The 13,323-nt window shown below is 58.2% G+C and overlaps 1 protein-coding gene across 1 annotated transcript; it reads right to left on the bottom strand.

Annotated features, from left to right (window-relative positions):
* Positions 1 to 4,864: 4,864 nt before the first annotated feature.
* Positions 4,865 to 12,840, bottom strand: UPK3A (uroplakin 3A). The gene is made up of 6 exons (XM_049626523.1): positions 12,721 to 12,840; positions 11,537 to 11,692; positions 10,146 to 10,422; positions 9,022 to 9,104; positions 6,786 to 6,918; positions 4,865 to 5,198 (listed from the first exon to the last, which is right to left on the bottom strand). The coding sequence occupies exons 1-6, from the start codon at positions 12,770 to 12,772 to the stop codon at positions 5,051 to 5,053; spliced, it is 849 nt and encodes a 282-aa protein (XP_049482480.1). The 5' UTR covers positions 12,773 to 12,840; the 3' UTR covers positions 4,865 to 5,050.
* Between the last annotated feature and the right edge of the window lie 483 nt (positions 12,841 to 13,323).

Genomic DNA, 13,323 nt, shown 5'->3' with positions numbered 1-13,323 from the left:
CCAAATGCTGGGAAGGATGCAGAAAAACCGGATGATCCATCCAGTGCTGGGGGAACCGTAAATGGTTTCCAACCACTGTGGAAAACAGTGTGGCAGCTTCTTTCAAAAGTGAACGTGCAGACCAATAATTACACCTAGGTATTCATCCTAGAGGGCGGCGGAATGAAAACTGTGTTCGTGGAAAACCTCACATAAAGGTTCACAGCAGCTGTGTTCAGAATAGCCCCAAACTGGAAACTCCCAAGAGCCCCTCCTTGGGTGAATGCCGTGGCCGGAGAGAAGTGAGAGCAGCCGATAGCATTCAGGGTAGGACGTCTGTCCCAGTCGTGGGCAGATTCTGGCTTCTACACCTGGAGACACGGGGACACCGGCAGGTGGGGAGAGGAGCAGGCAACATGAGGACAGGACATTTTCACAGCATCCCTGACTGCTGCATGGAGAGCCGAATGAAGAAGGAGGAAGGAAGCAGGAGCTGCGTTGGCGGACAGGGACAGATACATCTGTGTCCAGATAGTTTCCTCCCCTGGGCCATTCTTGATGCGATGAGAGCTCGTGTGACTTGGGACAGACCTCTCCCCCTGCCCCTTGCCACGGAAGGTTAACCGTCCTTCGCATTCTGAGGCCTGGGGTTGTCGTACAGGGCACAGCCATTCAGTGCAGGTGGGAAGAGAGGGTGAGCTCTGGGGGTGAGGTCGAGGAGTAGCAGGGCCCTGTGTGCCAAGGGGCCCCCAGGGAGTGTTCCTGAGCTCCCAGGGGCAGAGACGTCCCGCAGTAATTCCATGGCCATCCTCAGATCGTCACACGACCCACAAAGGAGGGGGGATAGTGACTGTAGGCACCTCTCCAGCCAGGTAGAGGGCTCTGAGGAGGGGCCTGGAAGGAGGCTCAAGGGATCAGTAACTGGGGCATGGGTCTGAGGCCCCGCCAGAGAGCACCCTAGCCTCCTCGGTCCTCTTCAAGCAGCCAGCGTGCTGTGTCGCTTGTAAAATTCAGAATCCTGAATTTAAAATGGAAGAACAAGAAACACAACATCCCGAGACCTTGTTCCTATTGTTTCAGCATTTAGCTACCTGTGACAGGGCCGTGGAATACAGCCTCTGGGCTCAGGAGCTGGGTTAGAGATGGTAGGGATCTGAGAAAAGTCCCTTCTCCTCCAGGAAGCCCTCCTGACTATTCCGGCCCTGATTGGTGGGGAGGGGATCATACCTCTGAATCCGACAGGACTTCTAGCCCGACCTGTGTGTTTAAGGCCAGACCGTGCTCTGCCCAAGGCTCTGCTCTGACAATTCCTCTGTGCATTTCTGTTCTTCTGGCCGGCTTTCCCAAGCCTGGGGCTCGGGGCTCTATTGGGTTGAATTGAATGACATCACTTTGTGATTGATCAGATCTGAGGGAAAAAAAATCACTTATCTTTGAGCGGGCTTCCCAAGCATTCCGACCCTCTCTGCACCGATGAGCTCAAGGGCGCCCAGAGAGGTTACTTCCTTGCCCCAAGTCACACGGCACGTCTATGTGATTAGTTCATTGACGAGCCACGCCTGGGGTAGGAGGGAGGGTGAGGCCGTGTCTATGCGGAGGTGGAAAGCGCATTTTGAAGGTCCTGCCACCTCAGCCGTGGGGCAGGCGGGGGAGGGGCCAGGAAAATTGCTCCTGTGGGTGTTTATAATGACGAGTTTCTGAGAGCCTTCTTAGTGCAGCCCAGAACGCGTGCACCACTCGCGATATCCTCCCCCCACCTCCCCGCCCAGCCGCTTGGGTTATTCTGCTCAGACGGGATAGAGCTGGCTGGGAGTTAGCAGGGCCTTGGCCTCCCCCTACAACCCACCCTCTGAAAGACGCTGGTTTCCCTTCTCTCCCCCGGTGCTGCACGGGAGGGACCAACCAAAGGACCCCAGAGAGGCTGTTTTGTGGACAGAAGTGTGTGTTGGGGAGGAGGTTTTGGAGACGTGGGAGCAACACTGTCACCATCTCAGTGATGGGGAGGTTCGGGGGCTGAGCGGGAGAACAGAGGCCAGAGACCGCGTCGGGGCCACAGAAGGTAGGGTGCAGCTTTCCGGTGAGTTCTCTTCCTGTTCTCTTGGGCGTCCCTCCATGCCGGCCCCACTGCGGACGCGCTCGGTCCCTTGCAGTCTCCGTATCCCCCTTAAGTGATCTCAGCCAGTCCCCGGGCCTCTCACATCGTGTGTGCTCAGCGCATCAGCCTCTGTGGGCGCCTGGGCGGCCTCAGTTGGTTAAGCGTCCGGCTTTGGCTCAGGTCACGATCTCGCGGTTCGTGGGTTCGAGCCCTGCGTCAGGTGAGCCCTGCTTCTCTCTCTCTCTCTCTCTGCCCCTCGCTCACTTGCACGTCCCTCCCCCCCCCCAAAAGAAAACAAGTCAAAAGAAAACAAAAAAGAAAGTCTGTGGGTTATGCCGTAACAGGCCTGCCGAGGCCAGGCTGGCAGATTCGGTGGGGAACAAACAAAAGAAATTCCTTGTTAGACTCAGACAGCAAACGTGTCTCCTTTTTTTGTTGTTTTTTAATGCTTATTTTTGAGAGAGAGCACGACAGAAGGCAGAACGTGAGTGGGGGAGGGGCAGAGAGAGAGGGAGGGACACACAGATTTTGACTCCGAGCTGTCAGCACAGAGCCTGACGCGGGGCTCGAACTCACGAACCGGGAGATCATGACCTGAGCCGAAGACGGCTCAGCCACCCAGCCACCTACGGAGCCACCCAGGCGCCCTGTCTTCTTCTTCTTCTTCTTCTTTTTTTAATGTTTCTTTATTTTTGAGAGAGAGAACGAGCAGGGGAGGGGCAGAGAGAGAGGGAAACCGAGGGCCCAAAGCTTTTTTACAAACAGGGAAACCGAGGCTGCACGAGACGAAGCGGCTCACCTAAGGTCTCCCGGCTGACAGGGAAGTCAGATCTGATGCCAGAAAGGCTGTGCTTCACTCACGGGACCAGCAGCCTCTCCCGACGTGGGAAACAATTTGGTGGGTCCTCAACGCGTGAAACAGAACGGCCATATGACCCGGCCATCCACTCCGAGGTACGCACCCAACACCCCTGACAACGGGTGTCCAAACAAATACGTGAAGATGGCTGTTCAGAGCAGCACTGCCCCCCGCAAACTGCGACACGACAGGGAACGGTGGAGACGACCCCTGTGTCCGTCCACCGAAGAATGACAGGGCCATAGGGCAGACTGCTACGCGGCCGTAAAAAGGGAACAAGGCACCGACACCTGCCACGGTGTGGCTGGACCTCAGAAACACGACCAAAGACTCAAACATGACAAGCCAGACTCAAAAACCCACACGTTGTATGAGTGCGTTGGTACAAAATGTCCAGAGACACTGGTGATTGTCAGGGACTCGGGTTGGGGCGGGGGGAGAAACAGGAAGTCCCTGCTTGAGAGGTACAGGGTTTCCTTTTGGGGTGATGGAAACATTCTGGAAGCAGGCGGAGGGGATGGTTGCATAACATCAAGAATGTTCTAAATGCTTTAAAATGGTTAATTGTGTGTTATGTGAAGCCCACCTCAATTAAAATAAATACAGGCATGTTACAAAAGAGAAGGCAGGGTCTGGCTCAGCTGATAGAACGTGCGACTCTTGATCTCAGGGTTGTGAGTTCGAGCCCTACACTGGGCGTAGAGATTACTTGTTAAAAAATGGGAAAAAAAACCAAAATGCACATTTGCAGGAATTTTTAACAAGGGCAGACTTCCGGAAGCCTTGCCTCCCCTCTGCGGCCGCTGGGGTTTCTCCTGGAGGAGCTCTGGAAGGACAGCCCTACTGGAGGCAGGGCTCGGGGAGGACGAATTAGCACAGAAGCACAGTGGCCGCCCAGGCTAGTGCTCCTGGGCTTGGAATACAGTGTCGAGGGATCCAGAGCTGGCCGAAGCATACCCAGTCTGTGTCATCTCTCCCTCCTCCCCACGGCCCAGGGACTGGATTCCTCTCAGCTCCCGTGGCCGCGGCCACCCTGATGGACCCTCAGCCGCTTTGGCTTCTCCTGACCCTTGCCTGCCTTTAGGCTTCTTCTCACAGCTTCTGCCTCCTGCCTTCCCGGCTTCGGAACCCGCTGGTGGACCCGTGCTGGTCTCAGCATCCATACCCCCAGAGGAAGATCTGGTGGTCTCAGTGGACCCCATCAGCCACTGCTGATGAAGGCCAGCGGGGAGACCGCCGGCTCTCAGGAGTGTTGTCTCCCTCACAGCTGACAGGTAGCGTGCCTGCTTCAACCCAGCCCTGCTCGGAGAAATTTCTTCTTTCCGTGATGGGAAAACCATGACTGGTTTTGCACATCCCCCAGAGGGAAGTGGTCCTGCTACCTGGCTCAGAAGAGAGAACTGAGTCATCTGAGCCGGGAAGCGGGAGTAGGAGGGTCCCTGCGGCACCCCCACAAGTGGACTCGGTGCCCCTCTTCTGTTTCTGGAAGCCTCTTCGGCCCGCCCACCGCGGTGCCCTCAGGGAAAGCAGGGAAGGAGCCTTGAAAGTAGCCATTTACACATCAGCCCATTTTACAGATGAGGAAGCTGAGCCCCGGAGAGAAGGAGATGGCTGCTGGGGGACACAGGGGTTGATGGCCGCTGCCCCTGTGGGGCCCAGTTCAGCTTCAAGCACCTCGGAGTCAGCGAACCCCAAACCCCATCTAGTGACTGCACGCCTGGCCCGTCTCTCGGGACCCCTCCGGCTCACGGGAGGCGATCAGGGGGGTGCTGCTTCCCCCATCTTCCGGATGTTCCAGGGGTTCTGACACCCGTTTTTCCTAACCCTCACCCCCTCCACGCTGATGGAAAATTAGTCCCCTGCCCCCACCCTCTAGAGAAACAATCCGGCCCCTCCGCCCAACACGGACTCAAGCATTCGTTCATCTGTCTTGTCCCTCATTCATTTGGAACTCAAGACCTTGGGAAGATTTTATTAACAGTTTTCCCGCAGGTTGGGCCAACACACCCTGTTCCGCCGCGGGTGGGGTCAGGGCACCGGCTGCCCGCACACCCCCTGGGCAAGGCCAGTGGGGAGAAGGCCTCCCGCCCGGGAGCGGCCCGGGCTCAGTCCTGCAGCTAGCTGGAATACGCCTCAGCCCTGTCCAGCGGCGGCCCCCGGTTCCCAGACGTGTACGCGGGCTCCGAGGTCCCCAGGGACTTGGGGACGGCCTCCTGCGTGATCTGGGAGTCGTGTGTCGTTTCCCTGTCAGAACCGCCCGTGTCCCTGGCCAAGCAGACGAAGAGAGTAAGGGTTAGGGGCACAGAGCAAGCCTAAACCCCTGCAGCTGCTCAGGGACCTTTCTACTTAGACACTGCCCTCGGCCAGAGACCAGTCTTTCCAGAGCCCTCACGGCGTGCCAGGGCCCCGGGATAAGGGAAGGGGCACCCCCTTTGGAACTGCGGGAACAGGCGATTTACAGATCTTGCCATGAGCTGGACACTTGGAGGCGGCCGTCCCAAATCCCCAAAGAGCTAAGATTGTGGAAGACAGGCCACAGGAAAGAATGACCGGACAGAAGGGACAGGAAGGCTTCCTGGAGGAGGGGACAGGTCATATATCCGGAAGGAGGGGGCTGAGAAAGGCATTCCAGGCACGCGACAGGAAGGGCTGGGGTAACAGTGGGAAGTCTGGTGTCGCTGGGGCTGGGATGGGGGTAGAGGAGGGATAAATGGGAGAGCCAGGCTAACGTCAGATAACAGGACCTTTGGTGCCAGATTAACGTGCTGCCCACAAGGAGGGAGGGACATACCCGTGTCCCCAGGGCTCCCAAGTCTGACCAGACAGACCAGTCTCCTAGTGACTAATCTCATCTGTTATTTGTGTTTTTAAGGACTTGAATGGCAGAGGGCAACCTGATTTGCAGGTTCATTGTCCCCTTCCCCATCCCCCACCCAGCCCACAGGGCTTTTCCCACCTGGCTGGTTTCTGTGTCCCCTTAATTTCACCTGCTTCAAGGGGACTTCCCATCTGTCCTCCCACCAGCACTGGGGCAGGCACCCTCTCCCCCTTCAAAGCCTCCCTCTCTCTGAGCAGCACTCTGCATAGGACCTGACGACTCATCCCCACTCATCCCCGTACAAGACTCGGCTCCTCCTGCTCCTTCCTCCAGGAAGCCCTCCCTGGCAGGGATCCAGCCAGGACCTTCCTCCCCTTCCTCTAGATTCCCACAGCACCTGCCGGTGCCTTGATTCCCCCCCTGCACCATCGTCCCAGGATGAGTGGATTGTGTACAGCCACCAGGCAGCCCTGTGAGCTGCTCCGGACCCCCCACGGGAGACCTCAAGTCCTCGTCCAACATCAGAGCTGTTGGTAGCTTCAGAAGCCCAGGGCTCTGAGCTCAACTCTGTTTTAACTGGCTGTTGTGACCTTGGGCCTCAGTTTCCCCATCTTACAGCAAGTAGGTGAACTGAACTATGACAACAAAGCTAATATTTACTGAGTGTCCAGGTGCTGCCCTGAAAACTCTAGGGATTATGTCACTTAACCTTCAAGACTCCACAAAGAGGATAGTATTTGTTCGTATCCCCGTCGCCCGGATGAGGAAACTGAGGCACAGAAGGAGAGGTGTCAGAGCCGGGACCTGCCCGCAAAGCCCGGGTACCGAGCCCCTCCCTACCCAGCTGAATGATTTGACCTCGGACACCCCAGGACACTGCTCCCCTCTCACCAGCCCCCGGCCCCGCCCCCACCCCGGGGTGGAAGGCAGCTCCATGGCCTTCTGGGCTCTCCCCTGCCTGGGGGGGGGACGCTCGAGGAGGAGCGTGCCTGGTGTGCACCCCGAGTCGCACCCTCCAGCCGGCGGCTACTCACAGGAGGCTGAGGACGATGGCACCAGCAAAGGCGACGAGCAGGAAGAAGGGCAGGGAGCCCAGGATGGACGTGATGACGATCATGCCCCCGCTCCGCCGGCCCGGCCACGTGTCGATCGCGGAGTAGGGGGTGGCTAACGGGACATGGGCCCACTTACCCCCCAGACACCACTGCACCCCTCAGCCTTCTCCCAGGGACACACAGGGGACACCCCCCTCCACCCCCAGGCCTGGCAGCCGCAGATCTCAGGATGAAGCAGGGACCTGGGTCGGTGTCTGTCCCCCCCCCAGGTCTGAGGCACAATTATCTTGCTTGTTCCACACCCAAGTCCCAACTACCTCGTGTGTCTCATCTCTTCCTCTCTTAACTGTCTTTCCGCATAACTTTATTTTTAAAAAATGTTTACTTGGGGCGCCTGGGTGGCTCAGTCGGTTAAGCGTCCGACTTTGGCTCAGGTCATGATCTCACGGTCCGTGAGTTCGAGCCCCGCGTCGGGCTCTGGGCTGACGGCTCGGAGCCTGGAGCCTGCTTCCGATTCTGTGTCTCCCTCTCTCTGACCCTCCCCCATTCATGCTCTGTCTCTCTCTGTCTCAAAAATAAATAAACGTTTAAAAAAAAAAAAAAGAAAAAAAAATGTTTACTTAATTTTGAGAGAGAGAGAGCCAGAGGGAGAGGGGCAGAGGATCCCAAGCAGGCCCCAGGCTGTCGGCACAGAGCCCGATGCAGGGTTTGAACTCATGAACTGTGAGATCATGGCCTGAGCCAAAGTCCGAGGCTTAACTGACTGAGCCACCCAGGTGTCCCTGGCCTTTTGCATAATTTTAAATTACAAACTAACTCAACTCTTCTGGTGAAATGGGTGGGATACGGATTATCCGCAATTAAAGATGAGGCCAGGGGCACCCGGGTGGCTCAGTGGGTTAGGCATCTGACTTCGGCCCAGGTCATGATCTCGTGGTCGGTGGGTTCAAGCCCCGCGTCGGGCTCTGTGCTGACAGCTCAGAGCCTGGAGCCCGCTTTGGATTCTGTGCCTGCCCCTCCTCTGCTCACTCTTTCTCTCAAAACCCTCTCAAAAATAAAAATTAAAAAAAAATTTTTTTAAAGATGAGGCAAAGGGCCCTGGTCTAACAGAACCCCTCCACCCCTCTACCAAAGTCACCCTTTAGAACTCAGTGAACAACTTACAGGTCCTACGGTGAACTAGCTGCTTTCTGGTCATTGCCCCATATAGACCCACGGGATGCCCATTCTACAGATCACTTTCTGCAGCCCAGGGACATTGAGTTCCTGTCCCAGGGCACTCGGACTCTAGACTCGAGTTTACGTGCCGGTCTGTCTAGTGCCAAAGGGCACAGTCTTCCCACAAACTGACCTCGGGCCCTGCCCAGAAAGAACTGGGCCTAGTGCTTCTGCCTGGATAATTCAAAGGAATCCGGCTGGGGAGGCAGACCAAGGGTTTTTCCTCCCACTTCTGAGATGTGGAAACTGAGGTTCTGAAGGGTTCACACAGCAGTGAGGGGCAGAGGCTGGGCTTGAACTCGGGACTCTTGGTCCCAAGGCAGCACTGTTACGCGGGGGGGGGGGGGGGGGCCACAACGCACGGGCAGGCGGGGAGCCACCCCAGCCACATGCAGACACGCCCTGCCTGTCCACACCCGTCACTAGCCATGTGACTTCAAGCTACCCTTCAGAGCTACTGCATGGCCCGTCAGCTTACCGTGGGGGTGGACTCAGCGTGGGGTGGGGGGGTCAGGATGGAATGCAGGACAAACTCCACACCCACCTCACTTACGCCAGCAAAACCCGCTACAACACCTCAGACAAGGGAGGGGGCAAGTGTCAGGTAAACCATTTTAAGATGCACCTTCTGGGGCCCCCGGGTGGCTCAGTCCGTTAAGCGTCCGACTTTAGCTCAGGTCATGATCTCATGCTTCGTGAGTTCGAGCCCCGGCTCTGTGCCGACAGCTCGGAGCCTGGAGCCTGCTTCGGATTCTGTCTCCCTCCCTTCCCTCCCCCCCCCCCCCCCCCCGCACACATGCACGCACTCTCTCTCTCTCTCTCTCTCTCTCTCTCAAAAAAATAAATAAATATTAAAAAACACTTTTTTAAAGATGCACTTTCCTCATCAACCCAACAGCCTGCCCTGCATCTGGGGAGACTTTTCCCCATGACAGGCTGAGTCTGGTTTCCCGGGTTCCCCTGAGGGTTGCCCCGCAGCCCTCCCCCCGCCACTTACGCCGGTTGGTGCGGATGGGGTCGGACCATAGGGTCTGGTCCTGTACTAAGCCCGCGGACATGTTGACGAGGATGTACTTGAACCTGCAAGGAGACGGAGCAAAGGGCGACTTCTATCCATCCTGTGCGCCCCGGCCACCGGCAGGTGGGAGGGGTTGGGAGGACAGGTTTGGGGGACAGACGGGGTACTTCCAGGAGATGGAAATCTAGGCGGCCACAGGGTGGGCTCTGGGCGACAGGACAGTGCTGGATTTGGCATCGGCACCGTTGCCCCATATTCCTGCCCCTGGACTCTTTCCAGGAAGCCTCCAGGAAGGGACCAATGGCCCTCCTGTCAGCTCTCCCTCTGGGAGCCCCGCCCCCACCATTTCTCTATTATCTATACAAGGCCTGTAGCATACTGGCTGAGTATTAACCCATTTGTCCTGGTGGTATTTTTGCCTTCCACTATTCCCAGCTTGGTCCTTGGCACACAAAAGGGACTTTAAAAAAGAAAAAAAAAAAAAAAAAGGAATAATATTCATTCCCAACCCAACTTTCCTGGGACAGGGCTATATTTTTATGTAGAAAACCCCAATCAAGTGTTTCTAATCATAAAGGAAGATCAGCACAAAATACCAAGAGCCCACTGACGGTCTCATACACGGTCAGTTTAAAACAGCGGATATTCTGAGAACCAAAAAATCAACAGCCTCTAGTTTAACACTTAAAAAAAAGGGGGGGGCGCCTGGGGGGCTCAGTTGGTTAAGCATCCGACTTCGGCTCAGGTCACGATCCCGCGGTCCGTGAGTTCGAGCCCCGCGTCGGACTCTGTACTGACAGCTCAGAGCCTGGAGCCTGTTTCGGATCCTGGTCTCCCTCTCTCTCTGCCCCTCCCCCTCTCACACTGTCTTTGTGTCTCTCTCTCTCTCAAAAATAAATGTTAAAAAAAAGAAAGATTTAAAAAATAATAAAAGATTTTCAAAATGACAAAGGCAGAGGATTAAGCCAAGCAGGGGTCCTTCTGAGTGCATGGGGCCCTGGCATGGTCACACGCCCTGAAGCAGGCCCCTTCGTGAGCCCTGGGCCAGTACTGAGTCAGGGCTGGGGCGTGACGGTCACTCACCCACAGCTGCCCACACCCACCTGTACTCCGTGGCCGCTGACAGGGGCGGGTTGCAGAGGCCGTGGAAGTTGGGGTCTGAAAGGCAGGTGCCGTTGGCGCCCACCTTGATGAGGTAGGCGTCCAGGATTTCTGAGGCCCGGGCCACATCCCCGATGGCATCCAAGCTGGGCAGGTCACCACAGGGGATCAGGTCAAAGGCCGCTGCCTTATAGGGGCCTGTCCTTCCCCCCTCTGTTTGCTGGAAGGTGGAGCTCAGCGGGGTCTTGGCGTCCTGCACGGAGGCGTTCCTGGAGCTGGCTGCGGAGACAGGGCCGGGAGTGAGATTCCTGGCCACCTCAGCTCAAAGTCACTCACTCAGCCATTCACCCCATACCCGCGGACAACCTCCCTGAGCCAGCGCTATGCTGGGCCCTGCGTCCCAGGCTGAGGCAGGTTCAGCCCTGCTTCGAGGGCTCCCTGTGCAATGGAGGGGGCAGACAGGATCACCTCTCGGTGATCCGGCTCCCGGCTCTCACCCACCTCCTCTTCCTACAGACCCTCCCACCCCAACAGACTTCCACCATTTTCCCCTGAGAGCCCTGGATCTTCCGTAAAATGAGAAAGGAGGGTGCTACGGTACAGGGGAAACAGCATGCAGGCAGACAGACCTGCGTTGGGTCCTAGGTCCCTTCCTTACTTGCTGGGTGATTTTGGACAACCCCTTTTACCTCTCCGGGCCCTGGTCTGTAAAATGGGAGAGAACCCCCCTGCAGTGGGCACAGATCGGGCGCAGGTAGGCGGGCGGGAAATGTCGGCTGAAAGAATAAAACGATGGCCCTGAATGGGCTGCCAGAAATGTAAGAGGTCGTCACTGGGTTCTTTCTCTCAGAAGCCCAGGATCGCCCCAGTGAGCAGGCGAGGCCGGGCCAGAGCACGTGGGTCCAAGTGCACGGTTTCCCTCGCAAACCCCAATCAGGCACCACCTCGGGGAGCCTGGGGAAGGGCCGGGGCTTGAGACGCCACAGTGATCTGGGTTCACTTTCCAGCCTGGGAGCTCCCACGAGTGACTCCACCTCTGCGAGCCTTGACTCCTTGCTCTGTGATGGGCATCCTAGCAGCTGTCTTGCCGGCCGGTTGTCAATATTAGCTCTAAGGTGTGGGAAGCACTGAGCACGATGCAGGTGCTCAGTGACTGGTGCTGCCTTTATTTCTCCGCTAGACTGGATGCTTCTCGGGGACCAGTCCATACGTGTGGCCGCAGCTCCCCGCCCAGGCCAGGGCTGGCACGGAGCCCACAGGGCTGCATGTCAGTGAGGTACACGGGGGTAGTCGCGTTCCGGTGCTAAAGCACCCCACTACCCGTGTCCTTTCCTCCTCCCTGCAGACGGGTCAAAGCCCCTTTCAGTGCGGCCCGCGGGAAGAGGCCCTTTACCTGAGTCGACCAGGACATAGAGGTAGACCTCAAAAGTGCCATCGAGGGCCGCTGAGCTGTCAAACACGCAGAGAGGCTTTTCCAAGGCCACCGTGGTGAGGGTCGGGTTGTTGGTGGCAAAGGTCACACTGGCCAGCTGGGGCTGGAGGTTCACACCTAGAGGAGGCAATGAGGACAGGAGCTGACCCCCAGCAGAAGAGCCCACAGCCCTGGGCACACTCTGCCCCCCCCCCCCCGTCTGCACAGGGTTCCCGACACCCAGAGTGTGCCGGGCACTGGGGTTCGCCCTCCCCAAGGGCCATCTCAGGAACTTGTCTCAGACACAGGCGGCACCCCTGCCCCCACAACCCCCCGCCCACCCCCTGAAGCCAAGCGGTCCAGCCCCCGGCTGCCCTCTCTCTCTTCGGTTGCCAAGAACCCCACTGCCTCTCCTAAGCATCTCTTCACGCAGTCAGCCGAGGCCAGCGGCTCCACTCTCTTCACGTGGACCCTTCCCCCATTCTCTGCTCTCTAACATGCAAACCTGACCCTGTCACTCTCCTCCTGGGCCCCTTCTGTGGCTCCCCACTGCGTTGGAAGGGACTCCAACACAGTCCAGCCCCTCTGAAGGGGCATCAAAGTCCTGAGGTCCTGGGCTTTGCTTCCTTGGGCCTGCGGCCTCACCCCAAAGCTCGCCCCCCCTCTCCTGCCCCCCTCCTCACCCCCACCCCATGCTCCAGCCACGCTGATGGACAGTGGTCGGGAGGTTCCCAGGACAGACCATACTGCCTCCCTCCTTGAACTTGCCGGGGCTGCCCTTCCCCTGCAATGCCCCTCGATCCCCTCCAGTCCAGGCCTCTCCAGGGTCTAGTCCCGCCCCTTCTCTGCTCTCCCGCAGCCCCCTGTGCGTCTGTCTCTCACAGCACCCATCACAGGGATCTGTGATCCCTGAGCCCTGGAATCCCACCTGAGGAAGCTTATTAGTTAGTGTGGTCTATTGTTAGCAACACCCGAGTCCCCAGAGGATCCACAGGGCTTGGCACAGAGCAGGCAGGCGTGCCCATTCCTGGAGTGAACACGCGAAGCTCCCCGTTCCCAATGCTCCTTTGCATCCAGGTTCCTCTGCGGACTGTGGGAGGGTCAGGGCCCAGGTCACAGCTGCCCGCCCTCCCGAGGCACGGCCCCTTCTCCCCTTCCCCGCTCACCCGAGCCGAGGCGCAGGCAGCCGAGGGCCAGCAGGGCCCAGAGCGGAAGCATGGCCTTGAACCAGCCGCGGGGAGCGCGGGGCGGGCGGTCCAGCGGGCACCGCGCCTCTCAGGGTCCGCGCACCTGGCGGCCTGGGCCCTCCGTCGGCGCGCCCCGCCCCCGCCCGCGCCGGCCAATCCCCGGCCTCCTCGCTGGCTATTTGCATACGCCCCGCCCCGTCTACCCAGAACTCTGGTTCCCCGGGGCACAGGCCCGCCCCGCGTCTCCACCGAAGCGCCTACTGCGTGCAAGGAGCTGGGGCGGTGCTCTCACAGCGTCTCTTCCCTAATGAGACCTCTGCGGGCAAGAAGTCCCCTCCTTGAGCCACGGCTTCCACCCTGTGAAATGGGCCTCTAATTCCTACAGCTGTTTACGGAGACCCTACTAGGTGCCAGATACTCTCTCGGCTCTTGGGAAGATTAAACAGGCTAATGAGAAAAAACGCTGTCATAGAGACCACGAGGTCCCGGGCCTGTGAGCTATCCAGAGACCCCGCTGTGACCCTTGGGGTTCACAGGTGGACGGCCAGGGACTCTCCAGGCCGCACACACACTCTTCCAGCG

Source organism: Panthera uncia, chromosome B4 (assembly GCF_023721935.1).
Source record: "Panthera uncia isolate 11264 chromosome B4, Puncia_PCG_1.0, whole genome shotgun sequence".
NCBI lineage: Eukaryota > Metazoa > Chordata > Mammalia > Carnivora > Felidae > Panthera > Panthera uncia.
Note: the sequence above shows the minus strand (reverse complement) of the source record. Positions and strands in the feature narration are given on the sequence as shown.